General features: G+C 43.3%; 1 protein-coding gene across 9 annotated transcripts in view; it reads right to left on the bottom strand.

Annotated features, from left to right (window-relative positions):
• gphnb (gephyrin b) overlaps positions 1–17320 on the bottom strand; it is a 124852-nt gene extending 107532 nt beyond the window's left edge. For all 9 annotated transcript variants that reach the window (XM_088324409.1, XM_088324410.1, XM_088324413.1 and 6 more), the window contains exon 1: positions 17124–17320. In XM_088324409.1, the coding sequence (XP_088180535.1) occupies positions 17124–17187 (64 nt within the window). In that variant the 5' untranslated portion in view covers positions 17188–17320. The remainder of the gene's footprint in view (positions 1–17123) is intronic.
• Between the last annotated feature and the right edge of the window lie 1070 nt (positions 17321–18390).

The raw sequence follows: 18390 nt of genomic DNA, 5'->3' as shown, positions 1-18390 counted from the left end.
AGCAGAAAAACAGCCATCATTGAAAAAGACCCGCCAGTCCCGATTAAAGTGTGTCCTCACAGCCCCCACTCGCAGTAATATATGTGATCAAGGATAACGGATCACATATGTTTCAACCTGCGATGTATTGCGTACAAATCACAAAGTAACGAGGGATTACAGTATCAGTATCACGTGACATCGACATTCACCTGCTCATCTTTATCTACCGTAAATTCCGGACTATAGAGCGCACCTGATTATAAGCCGCACCCACCACATTTTAAGAGGAAAACCGATTTTGTACTTACACATGCCGCACCTGTATAAAAGCCGCATGCGCTCACATTAAAACGTGGAACACAATCCCAAAACCAGCCCAAACCCGGCTTTGAGTCCCGCGATTGTAACTGAATATAAAGTACACAGTCCAAAAACCACAGCCGGCAAAATGAACAGAAAATGATACCGGTACTTAAGGTTTGATGCAGACCTGCAGAGTCCGGGTGCCCGTTGAAACTAATCCAAGGAAAAAAAGTCTATATTTCCAAAGGTAAGGGTGGGAAAAATATATATGCACTATTGTCCGCCGCGACAACAGGTCTCACTCACCTTTACCCGACTTCCTGTCAGCCCGCGTTTGCTCCGCCCCTCTTTTTTAATTCGCAAAACATATCAGAATAAGTGTCTCAAATAAATACATTACAAAAATATACAGGTGCAAATACATATTATACATCGGTTACACATATTTACAAAGAAAGACGGTACACCGAGAGAGTTTTCAAAGCTTTAATTATAATATTATAACTTTTATCCCAAACCGTGCCTGTGAAGGGTAGCAAAATGTTACTAGCAACACGCCCGCAACACAGTAAACGGGCCTGTTAAAAAAATCATACCGTACTTGTAGAAACCACGGTAAACCGTCCTCATCTACCCCTTTATAACTGACGTCATCAAAGTCGTCTTCCCCAGTATGGGAAAGAGACTGTCATATAGACGTCGTCCCACGCTCCCTCATTCAAAAACACGCTAGGAGCACGCTCGCAAAGTGAAGTTTACGTGCAGTAGCTGTTTCCTTCCTTATCGGACTGCTCGTTTGCTTTTAGCTTGAAAGCTACGTCATGTCCCTTTCTTTTTGCAATTTGCATAATGAGGATATGTCTACGCTAATTTAATCCGTGCACAAGCTAATAAGTTGCAGTCTTCCTCGGCGCATATATTCCACCGGTCTAAATCTTACCTTTTGTACTCGAGCGCCACTGGCGGCCGTTAGAAAAATCACATCAATTGGCCGCATCACTGAATAAGCCGCAGGGTTGAAGGTTTGGGAAAAAAGTAGCGGCTTATAGTCCGGAATCTACGGTACTTGAAAACGGCGCTGCCTTACCAAAACATAGTCATCCAATGTAAAAGGAAAGAGCGGAAACTTCCAACCCTCCCTCAATAACAACAACTCTCGGCAGCGCGCGGGCTGATTCAGCACGGAAAATAATTCCTTTGCGGAGAGGACTTCATTCTCATTCCGTTTGTGCGCTCCCGCTCCAGAGATTGTCTATTCAGCTCATGTGGCGGGCCGCCTCACCGCTGTCCGCTGTGACAGCTGTGTGCGCGTGGGGATGCATGGAAAGTGAGGGGCCACTCAGGAAAAGAAGGGTCACGTCTTCATCGCACGTGCGGAGGAACATTTACAAGAGGAGTCGGTGTTTAGGTTTCACGCCTCTTCTGGCAACAGGAATGGATTTTTACACTTGCATCAAGGTCAACACACGCGCCAATTAGGAATTCATAGAGAAATAGCGAAACGCCGAGTGTGATGTCGTTGTTGTCGTTAAAGTCGCAATTGGTCCAACAGATGCCTCCGCGCCGTCGAGAAGTAAACAGAGATTCGGTGAGATTTCCGGTCGGACCCTTGTTACTTCGTTGATTTGCACCCTGAATTGTGCTTTGCCTTCTGATTGGCTGAAAAACCTAAAACTTGCAGTCCATATTGATGATTAAAACAGGGTAGTTTAAAAAAATAAATACACATTTTTCTCTTCTTTCCGCTTAAAATGAACACCACCTGCAGGGCTGCGACCCATTATGCCCCGGTCATCTATTTCTGGCGCAGCACGGCGGCGCAGTGGTTAGCGTCCCCATTGTCCCTAGGTGTGAATGAGCGAGTGAGTTGTCTGTCCCCGTGTGCCCTGCGATTGGCTGGCAACCAGTTCAGGGTGTCCCCTGCACACTGCCCGATGATTGCTGGGATGGGCTCCAGGACCCTACTGAGGATAAGCGGTGCAGCTGATGAGATGAGATGAGATGAGATCTATTTCTGTGAGAGGGGCCTGGCAGAGGGCATGTTAAAAATGGGGGGTTTGGGGGTCTGCCTACATATTACAGCAGGTTCTAGTCCCCATTAACCGCAATAATGATGGGTTTCTTTCCCTCTATCACAAGGCTGTCAGAGAGAGTATGAGTGAAAGAGAAAGAGTGAAAGAAAGAGAGAGGGAGGAAAAGAGAGCAAAAGAAAGCAAAAGAAAGAGAAGGAAAGAGAGAGAAATAAAAAGATAAAGAGAGAAGAAGGGATAAAGAATAAGAGAGAAAGAGAGAGGTAGAGAAATAGAAAAAAAGAGAAAAAGTAAGAAGGATAGAAAAAAGAAAGAAAGAGACGGAAAAAAAGATAAAGAAATAAAGAGATAAAGAAAGCGAGAGGGATAGAGAGAGGGAGAGAGGAAGAAAAAATAATGATAAAAGAAAAGAAAGAAAGAAAAAAAAGAAAGAAAGATGGAAAAAAGAGAAAGACACGAAGCGTGAGAGACAGAGAGAGGGGAAAACCATAAAAATGAGAAAATAGAAAAAGACAGAGAGGAAAAGAGTAAGCATGAGAAAGAGTGAAAGGGAGCAAGAATGAGTGAGAGAGAGAGAGAAGGGGGGAAGAAGGAAAGGGCAAAGGAAAAGGGGAATGGGAAAAAAGATGGAAAGAGAGGGAGGAAAATACAAAAACAGAGAGAAAGATAAAGGGTGAGGGAGAGAAAGAAAGAGAGTTAGAGACATAGACATAGAATGTACAAGAGAGAGAGAGATAAAAGGAGAGAAAAAAAGAATGAGAGCAAGAAAGACAAAACAATGATAAGGAGAGTCAGAGAGAGAAAATGGGAGAGAATTAGGAAAAATAGAGGGAAAAAAGGAAGAGAGAGAAACATAGAGAGAGAGAAATAAATAATGCCACAGCTGCTTGCGAGCTGTGTCTGGCTTGGGTGACATCAAGTGGACATTCCTTAAAACTGCAGCTCATTTTTCTCTTGTGCTTCTCTCGGCGTTGTCTCGCGAGCAGGATTAAAATCCTTGGTGGGCCTTCTCCGTTCTGCGGGCCTGCTATTTTGCACCTGTGCTCTATCAGCTCAAATAAAGGCAGAGAAAGTCAAGAGCTTGTAGCTAGTGTTTGGCCCGAATTCATATTGAAAGTCAATTAAAAGTCAAGTTTGAAAGACATGGGAGGGGGGGCGTTTAAGACGAGACGCTTTCATCCCCTCTTAAAGACGCTCACATTCCGAGTGTCACATCTTGACAAGTGACAGCGAGCTCACCCCGATTCTACCGCTTCAAGCTAGCTCTCCCGTCCCACTTACGCAAATAAACCCGACAAACCCGACCTTCTGTTCAAACAAGCGCCGATACCCATCCTATATTCGGCCCACGCTTTCCCGATCCAAACGGGAGGGGGGGGGTCCCTCGGGACGGGTGTCACCGGGGGGGAGGGTCTTAATGATGGAGGAGACTGGAGCCGAGGTCTCATCTCATCCCCCGGTGCCGCGGTGGACGGATGACCTTTCACCTTTGCGGGAAAGAAGATTGAACGCTATCCTGTCGCCCTCGCATGTTGCGCACTTTCCGCAGGAGCCCGACAAGTAAAACTAGAAAACATTCTTATTTAAAGAGGGAGGTAAATTAATAAGTACCGTATTTTCCGCACTATAAGGCGCACATAAAATGTTTTTTTTTTTTAAACGCTGACTATGCGCCTTATAATCCGGTGCGCCTTATATATGGATCAATATTGAATTGCAAGGTCTCGCAACTAAGAGAAGCAGCCACCGACTCCATTTTTCGCGTAGAAGAAGTGCGCTGTGCATACTGGGAAATATTAAACAACGATTCTCTTTTTTTTGTGCGTTTGTATAAAGACCCTGAAATGGCTCCTATTAAGAGACACGCTTACAACGCAGAGTTTAAACTCAAGGCGATCAGTCACGCAGTAGAACACGGAAATAGAGCAGCAGCGAGAGAGTTCAACATTAATGAATCGATGGTGCGGAAGTGGAGAAAGCATGAGGATGAGCTGTTTACGTTTTACAATTTACAGTTATTATGTTATTGCTTTATTGTTATTGTTTCGCACTTGTTATTGTTTTTGCACATTACGAGTGTCACTATATTGCGATTGCACTAACGTTGAATTTACCATAACAGTATCAGACGTTTTTTTGCGTGTTGACTAAATGGAGGAAAAGTAAAATGTTATGCCTTGCTGTTGTTCAAAGATGTTAAAGACGTGTCACGAAAATGCTTTACTTCAGAGGAAATAATAAAACAGCTGTTTATTCATTTTGGGAGTGAATGAAGATTGTGGAAAGCTTGTTTGTTATCTATTAATAAAGTTTGACTGACCTGACTGTTTTGTTGACATTCCCTTTAGCGCGGCACCATCTAATGGTTGCATAACGTAACTACAGCCTCTACTGTAGCCAAGTCAAGTCAAGTCACATTTATTTATGACGCCCTTAAACACAAAAATGTCTCGAAGGACTGCACAGGATTACAATTACAAAATTGCACAATGACCTGATCTTAAACCAGCATGCACTTATAGCGCCTCGTAATGCGGTGCGCCTTATGTATGGAAAAAGTTTTAAAATATATCATTCATTGAATGTGCGCCTTATAATACGGTGCGCCTTATAGTGCGGAAAATACGGTACATTTAGAGTGAAATTGAGAAAATATTCAATAATCAATAGAAGAACCTCATCCAAGCGCTGGCACAGGCCAAACAGCTAGAATCTTAATTGAGGGCAGGGGCTTAACTTTTTCGTGTGGTTATCATGAATCCAATTCTTTTATATCACGTCTGATATGGGGAGTAAAATTAATGATTAATGTCGATTTTTGTAGGCATTTGTGTCCAAACTACTGCCCATTTTGGCCCATTAAACATGTAAAGGTGGCCAACAGCATACAGTGGGACCTCGCTACTTCGCGGTTCCCCGTTCGCGGGTTCAGAGCTTTGCGGGTCTAAAAAATAATAATAATAAAATAGAATAATAAAAAAGAAAAAATATATATGTATATATTTTTTTTAAGCATTTTTGAAGGGGCGTCGCTACTTCATGGATTTTCACTTTTTGCGGGTTGTTTTGGTCCCCATTAACCGTGTTAACCGAGGGATTACTGTACAATAAAAAATTATATTTAGTTTTTTTGTTATTCTTTCTGGAGCCATTTCAAAAATGTAAACTATTTCTGATTTTAAACAGGTACAATACTTTCTGCACTCTGTTAAGATGATGTCAGGACCAGAACGGAAACAGGACCCAGTTGCGTTGCGTTTCCCACAAGTTTTATTGAAGAAAAGAGGAAGGGCTGCGCCCACGATCCAGTGTTCGCTGGACGCGGGAAGCAAGACGCTCTCGTAATCGGATTGTGATCCGAACACGGAAGTGGATCTTCTGTAGCGGGTGGTGGCAGTGTCAGGGAGGGAAAAACGGGTCGGTAGCCGGGACTGAAAGAGCAAGGTGTGGTCGGGGTCGGAGCCAGAACGGGAGAGTAGAAGTAGTCGGGGACAAAAAGAGGTCATAAGCCAGGACGGGAGAGCAGACGTGGTTAGGATCAAAACGGGTCGAAGCCGGAGACGGACGGGAGCAAAAACCGGACAGGTGGGAGTCAGGATAGAAAAAGGCTTACCTAGTGAATACTGAGGTTCGCAGATGGACTGACAACAGGGGGCAAAGAGGACAAGGTTCAAATAGTGACAGGGAGCCAATCAGAAATGCCAAATGAGCGGGCACAGGTGTGTCACATCAGTAATCATGTCGGATGAACATTTTAAATATACCACATATACGATTCCCAAGTATTTGCTCTGGGATAGGATTGGGTTGTTTCTTATGGGCTCCTTAACCACCACATGTTTGAGTAAAATCCCAAACTAACTGCATAGTGACCTAAAAGGTATTCAAAATTGTGATTCAGGTATTCTTTGTAAAGTAACCTAGGATATGAAATATGTAATTGATTCAAAATCCATTGATGTCTTCTCTCTTATTCTTAGTGTCTACTAGAGCTTCCCCAAATCGAAAAAAGAAACCTAGGGTCAACAACGTTTTTGAAGCTGAGCGCTAATTTTGTGTTACTGGTTAGCACAAAGGGTTACCCGTTTAATACACAGTTTTAGACTTATTGTGTTATTACCATGTTGTTATTATGTTCTTACCAGGTTTTAATGATTAGAAGTCGGGTTAAAAAAGGCTCAGTCAATCACTAAATAATCTGCCTTGTGCAAGTGATTTACATATATAAATGATCGGCTAATTGCATAGAGATTTGAAAAGACTTGATCATGTGTTTAACCTCTTAAGACCTGAGATTCATGTTTGATGTGCTATGTCCAAGCATGTGGACACCAGGTCTAAGGAGGTTAGAGAAACTGGTTATGTCAATAAATTATCACACTACATAAAAATCAAATTTCCTAAGAAAATCATTATAATCTATCACTGGTGAGCTATATAGAACCGGTTTGAAGGCTACTCAGGTGTTTGTAAGGGGCTACTTAATGTGGGTGACGTCTGCTTTAAATTTTGAAGATGTGGCCTTCACTTTTGGACCATGTCTAGGTCTTGGGACACTGTAGATCAGAGGTCTCCAACATGGTTCTCGAAGAACACCTTAGTAGCCCGCAGACAAGTTCTGAAAAGAGGTTACCAGTGATGGGTCATAGCAATTTTCTAGTGAATTTGATTTCTAACTGACATTATGGGCTCCTTAACCACCACATGTTATCTATCTATAAACAGAAGCCATATCCCCCAATTTGGGAGGGGGCTTGAGTCAAGAACGCACTCACATTCACCAAACATTCATCCTCCTTCGCTGTTCCCAACCTGACACCGAACATTAGGCCCACAACACAAGGTGTGAGTTGCTGTGCTATGCAACCCTTCATCAACAGAGAGGCCAGGACAGCATTCACTGGTTGACCCCCTCCGCATCATAGACGTCATTCTAAACTAACCTTTGCCATTTAAATTCATTCAAACTCTTGCATCCAATAAATTAAACCAACCTCACATCCGGAGCACGTCTCACCCCATCCATCCAACCATTCTATTTCTCAACACTTATGCACTCTTAGTTAAGCAGCCTTCATCCATTCTTTCCATGTGTCCAAACCATCTCAGAACATTTTCATCAACACTCTCAGCAGGCTCTCTCACCACACCAGTTCTTCTCCTGTCATGATTACCGATGTTATGCACCTGTGCCCGCACCTTTGGCACCAACTGCCTCGGACTCGGATTGGCTCCCTGTCACTGTTCAAACCCACGTCTATCTGTCACCTGTTGTCAGTCCGTCTGCAAACCTCAGTGTACTCTAGGCAAGCTTTTTCGACCCTGACTCCCACCTGTTTTTGGTCCCGTCTGTTTCACGGCTTCGACCCGTTTTTTTGATCCTGGCCACGTCTACTCTCCTCCCCTGGCGTTCGACCTGTTTCCGATCCCGACCACGTTTTTTGCTCTCCTGTCCCGACATTGATATCGCTCGCCAGGGAAGTCCCACTTCCGCGTTCAGAGCGACCTGCTTCCCGCGTCCAGCGATCACCGGATCGTGGGTGCAACCCTTTCCTTTCTTCCAATAGAACTGAGAGAAACGTAACACAAGTGGGTCCTGTTTCCGTTCTGGTCTCGACATCTCCTTCCTCATTCCTTAACCTATCCAGTCGTGTTTACTCTCAAACCCCACGACTCTGAGCCATATATGGTTGACTTATAATCTAATAGTTACAACCTGGTAATTACAAAGTAATTTTGACACCAAATTGTCATTATTATCCGATTACTTTTTTTTTTTAAACAAATATTTACCGCACAACAAACTTTTCGTCGGGCAGATCCGCCACAAACGAGATCACGTTGCTTCGAGATCTCGTTGCTTCGAGATGACGTCATTGTTTTGGTGGTTGTCGAGTGAAAGAGAAGTATGCCTCCGTAAAAACAGTTGGTATTAGGTGCAAATAAAAAAAAAATTGGCAATTTCTTCAGTGTTAGTAATAAGTCGAAAGTGGTAACAACGGCAATAATTCTGGCACAAAAAAACGGCGGAGAAATTCTTCAGAAGACCGCGAAGGCAAGGAAAACACGTGTTTTGAAGCGAACGATTCGACGAAAGATAAACAAAAGAATACTCCTAGCAAGAAAAGGACTTTTCTGCCAAAATGGACTCAATTATATTCCTGGTTACGCTATGAGGAGGATGATAATGGAGGCTACATGTTCTGTGATGCGTGCACCCAGCGTGACAAAAAAACTGGATTGCCTAAATCATTTCGCAATACGAACTTTCAGAAAAGCACATTGGATCGGCACAACGACAATGAAAACCACAAATTAGCTGTGGAAATTCCGTTGCTGCAATCAGACCTTGAGAAGGCATTACAACAGTGGCGGGACAGCAAACCACGAAGAATATATGAACTAAAAAATCTGAAGTGATTAAAACTGCATGAATATATAGACTAATATTTCAGCGATATTATTTTGTATAATGTACAATATTTTTGTGAACTGAAAAATCTGAAGTGAATATATAGATTTATAGATTTATTTATATATTTGTCGCAGAATTACAATTTCAACCTCGATAACACTAAATTTTGGGGACCCATAGATCTCTGTGGGGACCCATAGATTTTTGAGCATGCGAGTCCCCGGGACCCATCACTTTCAGAGGTAAAATGAACACTGACATATTAATATCATATGGAGTTAGGGTTTGATTTTAGTAATGGATATCAAAATGGTAGCCTTCTGCTATCAGTAGATAGCTGTCGATAGCTCAGATTGTTCGTAACCAATTACAATCATTTAAGGGGTAATAGAAATAAGAAGACGCCGGAAATTAGCTGGAACATCACAAATATGAGAAGGGTTTAATGCCCCACAAATGTCTTCCCACTGAGGCGAAACACGGCGGTAATCCCGCCGGCAAGATTACCGTGTGGGCTGAAAGTCACGTGGCAACCCAATTCCGTGCCGCTACACCCCCGTCATTACTTCCACTCTCTGTTCTCCGTGACGACGTACGCCGTGAGTGATGACGCATTACTGAATTAACCCTCTCGAATGTAGCGTTGCCAGTGATGTAGCGTAAAAAAGAAAAAAAAAGAAAAACGCAGTTGGTGTGAAGGCAAACAGCCGCCCACACGTGGAGGAATTACAACAACACTCAGTCAAGCGAAGATCTCCACCGACAAGGGCCAAGAATCCTAATTTGGATCAGGGGAGGAGAAAAAAAACGCCGTCTCTTCGCGTTGCCAAATGTGAAAATGCAATCCTCGGATCCGCATAGGTTCTTTCCTTGGCTCGTTATCGATGCCGTCAAAGTTTTGTGGGAACAGGCCAATTATTTAGCGTCGCTTTGCTAGCTTCAATGTTGAAAAGTTGCATATTTAGAAGGTGACATGAAATACATGGAAAGAAAGCCAAGATTAGCATTGCACTACTTTCTGTAACAGTAATAAAACCCCAAAAAGCAACAAAAAGGGAATTTTCTTTCAATTCTACTTTGCGGTTTCTGATCGTAAACAGTCGCTAGAGGGCAGCTGATTCTTTAAATTTAGTACTTACAGTGCACTACTTATTTTACCTACGGATCTTTATACTGTTATGATTACCGATGTGATGCACCTGTGCCCGCTTCTTTGGCGCCAACTGCCTCGGACTCTGATTGGCTCCCTGTCACTATTTAAACCCACTCCTATCCGTCCCCTGTTGTCAGTCCGTCTGCGAACTTCAGTGTATACTAGACAAGCCTTTTTCAACCCTGACTCCCGCCTATTCTGTTTTTGCTCCCATCTGTCTCCAGCTATGACCCGTTTTGATTCTGACCACGTCTGCTCTCCCGTCATGACTTATGACCCATTTTTTATCCTGACCACTCCTTTCTGTCACCTCTTGTTAGTCCGTCTGCGAACCTCATTGTACTCTCGGCAAGCTTTTTCGACGCTGACTACCACCTGTTTTTTGCTACCGTCTGTTTCCCAGCTTCGACCTGTATTTTTGTTCCTGACAACATCTACTCTCCTCTCCTGGCTTTCCACTTGTTTCCGATCTCGACCACGATTTTTGCTCTCCTGTCCCGGCTACTGACTCGTTTTTTCCGTTCCCGACACGCCATCGCTCGCCATGGAAGTCCCACTTCCGCGTTCAGAGCGGCCTGCTTCCTGCGACCAGCGATCACTGGATCGTGGGTGCAACCCTTTCCTTTCTTCCAATAAAACTGAGAGAAATGTAACGCAAGTGGGTCCTGTCTCCGTTCTCGTCCTCACATATACCACTTTTTCCCAGACTGACACTCAACTATTATAAGTCAGTGATACAAATACCAGACACCGATATCACTGCTTAATACTTCGAACCCCACCAAATTACTTTAAATCCCTGCAATGAAAAAGGTACAGCCAACTCGCAAAGTCATTACAAAGCGCACGAATTTCTGAAATGACATTAGGGCATTGTTGGAAGTAATTCAATCGTTCTGAACTGAATGAGGAGAACGGCATTGTGGGAAGTAATATGGTCGCACTGAAATATACAGGCACCTTGCATGGCTGACTCCCTATTGGTGTGTGAGTGTTTTTGTGAATGGTTAAGTGTGAAGCACATTGTAAAGCGCCTTGAGAGGTCTTTATTGACTTGAAAAGTGCTATATATGCAGACCATTTACCATTTATCGTATATATTTGCTCCAGACTTCCTGTGCGGAGTTTGCATGTTCTCCCCGTGCTTGCGTGGGTTTCCTCCGGGCACTCCGGTTTCCTCCCACATTCCAAAAACATGCATTTCAGGTGAATTGGCCGGTCCAAATTGTCCCTAGGTGTGAATGAGCGAATGAGTTGTCTGTCCCTGTGTGCCCTGCGATTGGCTGGCAACCAGTTCAGGGTGTCCCCTGCCCACTGCCCGGAGATGGCTGGGATGGGCTCCAGCCCCCCCCGCGACCCTAATGAGGATAAGCGGTACGGCTAATGAGATGAGATGAGATTTGCAAGTTACATATTGTAAACAGCCACCAGAGGGCAGCTGATACTTGTATCAGACACTATTCCTTTACATATGTCTGGTATCGCCACAGTCCTTGGAGTGCACTTTGATTTTGTGTTGTTTCACATTGATATATTTTGTCTACAAATCTTTATATGCAGTGTTTAAGTACTCACTGATACTATGACCAGACACCGATACCACAGGTATATACAATTCCTTCCAACACTCCAAAAAATGACCTGTGAATACCAACGTTGAAGTTCATGATTTTAAACAGCCACTAACTATATCATAGTTGACGTTTCATAGGCTTGTTGCCTCACCGTTTCCCATCATGCATTGAGTTTTTCATTTTGATTGGCAAAAAGATCCCTTAGGGCAGGGGTGTCAAACAGGCATCCCGCGGGCCGGATCAGGCCCGCTAAGGGGATTGAATCCGGCCCACTAGACAATGCTGAGTGAAGCGCAAGAGAAAAACAAGCTGCAGGTTGGAATATGTCCACTTGATGTTGTCAAAGCCAGGTGCTTCTCACAAAGACTCTGTACTTGTATCCATCTCTTTCCCTTTCTCTCTCTCTTCTTCCATTTTTCTCTCACTCTCTCTCTTTCACTCTCTGTTCTCTTTCTTTGTTTCTATTTGTCTTTTTTTCTCTGTGTCTTTTTACCACATTTTTCCTCTCTTCCTTTTTTTCCTCTTCCCTCTCTTTTTTCTCTTTCTCTCTTATTTTCCTCTTCTCTATTTCTCTCCTTCTCTTTTCTCTCCTTCTCTCTTTCTATTTATTTTTACATTTCTTTTTTTCTCTCTCTTTCTTGCCCCCACTCTCACTCGTTCTCTTTTTATCTCTTTTGTTTCTCATGTTCTCTCTTTGTCTTTTTTTTTCTCTCTCTCTCTTTCCCCCTTTCTCTCTCTCCTTATCCCACACTCTCTCTTTTTCTCTCCCTCTCTTTCTCTTATTTCTTTCTCTTTTTTTCTTACTCCTCAATCGACTAGATCGGGCCCCGAGAGATTGTTCGTTCGATCGTGTGGCCCGCGAGTTAAAATGAGTTTGACACCCCTGCCTTAGAGAGTATGTAAAGAAGACTTCCAGGATGCCTTATGACGTTTTCACTTTACCATATAAAAAGATTAATAAATTATTTTGCTTGCCTAAAGACGTGTAATTTTCCAACTTTGCGTTTTTTTTGCTTATGACGAGTTACGTCTGTAAGGATCCTGTCTGCTATTAGTCAACTTCATATAAAATGCTGGTCCGCCATCGGTGTGAGTCACGGCATCATGAAAATGCTGATATACTTGTGGGTGAACTACCTCCCATGATGCTTTTCTTCATTTTCAGGGATAAATGTGATGTGCCTCATAAAGACTTTGCGAGTCGGGGATACAAAAATGTACCTGGTTTTGGAATGAACCTGAAGTATGTCATAATCTGTATCGACCAGCCGGCTATAATGGGACGTTGCTGTCAGGGACTTCTTGGAAAATTTCATATATTACCTATGTTTTTATTTTATGTTGACTATGTTTTGAGAAATGTTACTGTACGCAATATCTATTACAGCCTGTTCATCTTAGAAGGGGGATTACCACTTGTGCGACACTTATCAAAGTTTCTTATTTTCCTCATGCTGAGGTCTTTGAGTTTTTCCTTGCCTGCATGTTGGTTTCAGATCAGGGGAAGTTGTCATTGTAACCTGTGCAATCCTTTGAGCCATTTTGTGATTAAGGTTTATATGACTTGACTGTATTTTTGTACTGCATTTATTAGCTATGGGCTTGCAGTGATGCTAAAGAGAGTAGCAGAATCATGATAACCCTGGAAATGAAGTATTTCATTATTAAGGAATACGCAGGATGCATAGACATCGGTACATGGCCGTAAACCATCAACAATATTCAAAGTAAAGACGCAATTAAAGCAAGGAAATTTTTTAAGGACATGAAAATGTTCCCAGGTGAAAGTATTGAAATCAGTTTTAGTTTTAAGCTGCTGTCTCCTCCCACCTTTGCTTTCACCTACTAACTCCACTGCACCATCTGAAGTCACGTCATGCCAAAGGTAAATAAAATGTTTCGTTTATATGTTCGTATATTTATATTGTAATTTAATGACATTTTCACTCTCAAGTCATTGTGGGTGGGTGAGGTAGTCCAAGTGCACGAGCATCCAACGTCATGATGTTTGGATTGCAATGGCTCTAACGGATTATTAACTTGTATGCCGTTTTTAAAAAAGTTTTTAGTTCTGCTTCCCGCTGGCTCGCTCGGATCAAAAGCGCTAATGAGTTTGATTCGTGTAAAAACGCTGTGATCCTGACTCTGTGACTGAAGCCGTGCCTTTTTGTGTCCATCTGTTTTTGCTGTTATTAGGAGCCAGCACTTGTTTTCATAAGGCAAGTTTTATTCAAGTTCTGGGTTCGAATCCCTGACAGAGATTTAAGTCAATTCACATCCCCTGATCTAAAACCCACATGTGGGCAAGGAAAAAAAAACCCAAAAATCCCACAAAAGTTTAGTCTTAACATAACTTGCCTTTGTAGCCAAAAGTGTGACTCATGTAGCACTAGCATGCTAAGGTCAGGGTAGCCTGTTTCTGTTTGTCCCCTTCCAAAAACCATATGTTTTTCCATTATCAAATATATTTGAAAAAGCACCAGGGAGCCACTACGGAGCTCCAAAACAAGTTAAGTGGGGCGAGAAGTCCATTTTATTGGCGATAGAAAGCATCTCCCTTTGCCTTATAGTGCTTTTGTCAGTCAAGAGCGTTTGGTAGAAACTTTTAGAGAAACTTGAAAATGAATAAGATTTGACATCGTGATTGACACACAGGCAGAGACAAGCAGAAAAGGGGCGTGGTGACTGATAAGCCAATCAGAATGCGGAACACGATGCATGATGAAAATCTGCGATGAAGCGAAAGCACGTTAAGTAAACTGCGATACAGCAAGGGATTACTATAATCTGATTGGAGAAATCAAAATGGTTTATAGGCCAAACATTGCACCATCATTTTAAAGTTACAAAAGAGTTTGTGAAATTAATTGAAATAAATCGTAAACTAAAAACTAAATATTTTATCTTTAAAGACGCATGACATAATATGTGACTAAAGTCGTTCCTTTTTGTGTCCGTTTCGTGTTGTTATTGGGAGCCAGCACTGTTTTACTGAAGTTCTGGGTTCAAAACCCAACAAAATTGAAAATCAAATCAAGTCACATTCATAGGGTGTTCCAAAAGTCTTGGGCACATTGAATATTTAGCAAACTATAAAGGACATTACAACACATCCAGTAAATTCAGAAGGCTAGAATATCCATTTATTCATGGAGTGTTTAAAGATAATCAACGTTAGCACGGTTGGTCAAACGACACACATCAAGCCGATATGTCAGAACCAGAAGAAAGGTTAGACCCAATCGCGTAACATTTCTCACAAGTTTATTGAGATATGCAGGAATGGCAGCGCCAGCGATCCGGTGCCCGCTGTACGCGGGAAGCAAGCCGCTCACGGGATCAGAGCGTGTTCCGAATGCGGGAGTGGAGCTTCCGGAGCGGGAGATCGTAGCGTAGTTAGACGGAAAAACAGGTCGTTAGCCAGGACGGGAGATCAAAACGTAGTCGGGGTCAAAGAACTGGTTATTAGCCGGAACGGGAGATCAAAAAGTGGTCGGGGTCAAAATATGGGTCATAGCTGGAGACAAACGGGGGAATCAGGAACGGACGGGTGGAAAACGGGTGACAAAACGGGACAGACGGGAGTCATAGTCAAAAATGCTTGCCTTGTGAAAACAGAGGTTCGCTGACGGACTGACGGCAAGTAGGTGAAAGGACTGAGCTTAATTAGGACAAGGAACCAATCAATCAATCAACCAATCAATCAAGCGAGCGGGCACAGGTGAGTGTAATGAGTAATCATGACACGGTAGTCAAATTCTTGCCAAACACATCCCAGCATTGCATTGTGAGCTTCTGTTATTTGTACCCTGAGCTCATTTACGTCTCTTGGAAATAATCTATTCACAATTCCCCACAAAAAGAAATCTCATAGTGTGAGATCTGGAGATCTGGTTGGCTAGGGCATGATATCGTGATCTTGATGCACACCCCTTACAAACCATCTGTCTGGCAGTGTTGTGTTCAGAAACTGTCTAACCCCAAAGCACCAGTGTAGTGACCCTATAATGTCAGAAAACGAAGCCAACAGACTATCCATTATCTGCACCACTTATCCTCAGTAGGGTTACGGGGGTGCTGGAGCCCATCCCAGCTATCTTCAGGCAGTGGGCAGGGGACACCCTGAACCGGTTGCCAGCCAGTCGCAGGGCACACAGGGACAGACAGTTTCTTGCCCATTCACACCTAAGGACAATTTGGACCGGCCAATCAACCTAACATGCATGTATTTGGAATGTGGGAGGAAACCGGAGTGCCCGGAAGAAACCCACACAAGCACGAGGAGAACATGCAAACTCCACACAGGAGGTTCAATCTCATAACCTCAGAACTGTGCCGCACACGCGCTAACCACTGCGCCGCTGTGTTGCCCTGCCAACAGACTATTTATCACTTCATTTATTCATTAACCAGTTTTCCAGCATGTTGAGGTACGTCTCACCATTGACTGTTATTCTTTCAAAGAATGGTACGTAGACAGCTTTTTTTCAACATAAAACAAAACACTGTCACTTTTGGGGAATACTGCTGATGCTCAAGAAGTTCGTATGCGAGTGTCACGCGTGTTAACTTTGCCATTTATGGACAAAAGTCCATGAATCCGTTTTTGAAAATTCAAGCACACAACATGAATGGGTCTGAAAATAATTTTTAAAAAGATGAGAGAAATGCTATTTGCTTTACTTTTATCATACTACCAAGCAAAGTTAAGGAGATATGGGGACTTCAAATGTGCCCAAGAGTTTTGAAATAGCCCTTAACCACAAAACGTCTCAAAGGACTGCACAAGCCACAATTACAACATCCCCTGATCTGAAACCTGCATACAGGCAAGGAAATTCTCAAAAACCCTAAAAGATGAATCCGAACATAACCTACTTGGCTTTGTAGCCAAAAGCGCGGCAGATGCGGCACTAGCATGCTAAGGTCAGAGTAGCCCGATTTCAGCAACGTCAGTCAAGGGTGGAGGATGGGATGATGATTTGGAAGAGGGTGGAGGGGGTGAAGGATCTGCAGCGTTGGAGCTCTTATTTTGGGGAGGGGGTGAGAGGGGTTCCCTGATAAAATTCCGGTCATACGGCACTGCCACTGCATCCAGGGGAGGGGGGGGTATCTAAGGATGGGGGGGTAAAGTCTGCCGCATGTGTGAGATCTTGCCTCTCATGAAATATTGATCGAGGCAGCCCCATGCAGGATGGACAGGACGGTTAAAATGATGAAATGATCATTTTTTGATCGTGATAACATGACAAAGCAAAGACGTCCAAAAAAACCCCAGAAAAGGCCGACGGCGACGGATCGTGAGACGCACAGTCATCGCAGTCTGGTGGAGGATCCCCCCTTTCCAAACACACACACACCCATCATCTTATCCGGCATCGAACATGCAACGCATCCAACATGTGTCCTCCAGAGAGCGCAAAAAAAGCATGAAATTAAACCACCGCGCATGCATGTTGAAGCGCGCGCACACGCGCTGCTTGTAATTTGCAGCATGAATAATTCAATACTCATAAACTGAAGACATCACCCCTTTATTTTAAAGGAGACCACCTTGAGAACCCGCACCGAAATTCAGACACCAAAGCATGTCATCGCGGTCGTAATTTAGACCCCCCCACACACACACTCCTTCAAAAAACACACACCGATCTCCTTCCTCTTACCTGTGAGGACTCCAACCCGGATTTGGTGGTCGTGGTTGGTCAGAATCATCCCGTCCGACGCCATGTTCAGCAGCGCTGTCGCCCGCACCGTCAACTCACGGCAGGGCCCAGAACCGATCGCATCGAACTTGCTGGGGTGAGAGAGGAAGAAGAGGAGGAGGAGGATGATGAAGCAAGGGATGGAGGAAGAAGAGGAAAGGGAGGAGGTCGAGGATTGAGGAGAGTTGGGATGGAGCAGGAAGGGGAGGGGGAAGAGAGTCAGGCGAGACGAATCGAATGTCAAGCCATCACTGCAGCGCGTCGACGATGGCCCACTGACACACTACTAGACTTTGGCACGTTATTGGGGAGAAAACAATAAAAGACCACTTTGATTAACACCCCCCTCTTCCTCTATTTTGACTAACTAGCTCCAAAATGGATATTTGAAAAAATGGGCAGTGTCCTCTAGTGGTGAAGTAATAGACTGCTATAATTGCATAGCACGCGCCTGCTTGAAGGAATTCCCAAATTCTCCAAAAGGGAGTAAAACTCAGTTTGGCTGTCCAGAGTTTCTGTTTTCATGCGAACAGAAAAAAATATGCCCAACTCTATGATCAACCCCCCAAAATTATAGCATTTTAAAATTCGCTTTTCCTTAATAAAGAACAGGTTACGCTTAAATATAATGAAAAACGCCAGCTAAAACATATGCATTAAAACAAATAAAACAAAACAAAAATGTGAACAATGCAGCGTCAGAAATACTCCACTGTCTTCACATGGTTCAGTCCATTTGATCCTTAGCGCCGTTCTCTCCCCCCTCCCCTTATGCTCGGCGAGTGTCACTTGCGGTATGGCGGAGGAGTCTGTGGAGGCTCTGGTGAATTACGGTGGGAGTATGTTATGAAAGCCCAAGAGTGTCAATTGAAAGAAATGACCATTCAATTAATAAAAATGCCTTAAACCAAGCATTCAATTGATATAAAAGGCCTTTTGCAAAATATTTGAATAAAGTGTTTAATAATTTCATTTTCCATGTTGTATCACTTCAAATGAAATGAATAAAAAATGTTTTCACCAGGCAGATACTCTGGGTGCTTCACACTCCTAAACCCCTGAACTTAAAATCCCTCCTTGTCAACTCCACATTTTTAGCTTTGTTTTTAACTATTATGCTAAGTCGAGTCTAAATTAGTAACCTTCTCTACTAATCATAATCACGCAATACAAGGGAACTTTTTAAACACTATACCAGTACATTTATTCACAAGCAATGGGGAAAATG

Source organism: Urocampus carinirostris, chromosome 20, assembly GCF_059441175.1.
Source record: "Urocampus carinirostris isolate Australia breed hairy pipefish chromosome 20, RoL_Ucar_1.0, whole genome shotgun sequence".
NCBI lineage: Eukaryota > Metazoa > Chordata > Actinopteri > Syngnathiformes > Syngnathidae > Urocampus > Urocampus carinirostris.
Note: the sequence above shows the minus strand (reverse complement) of the source record. Positions and strands in the feature narration are given on the sequence as shown.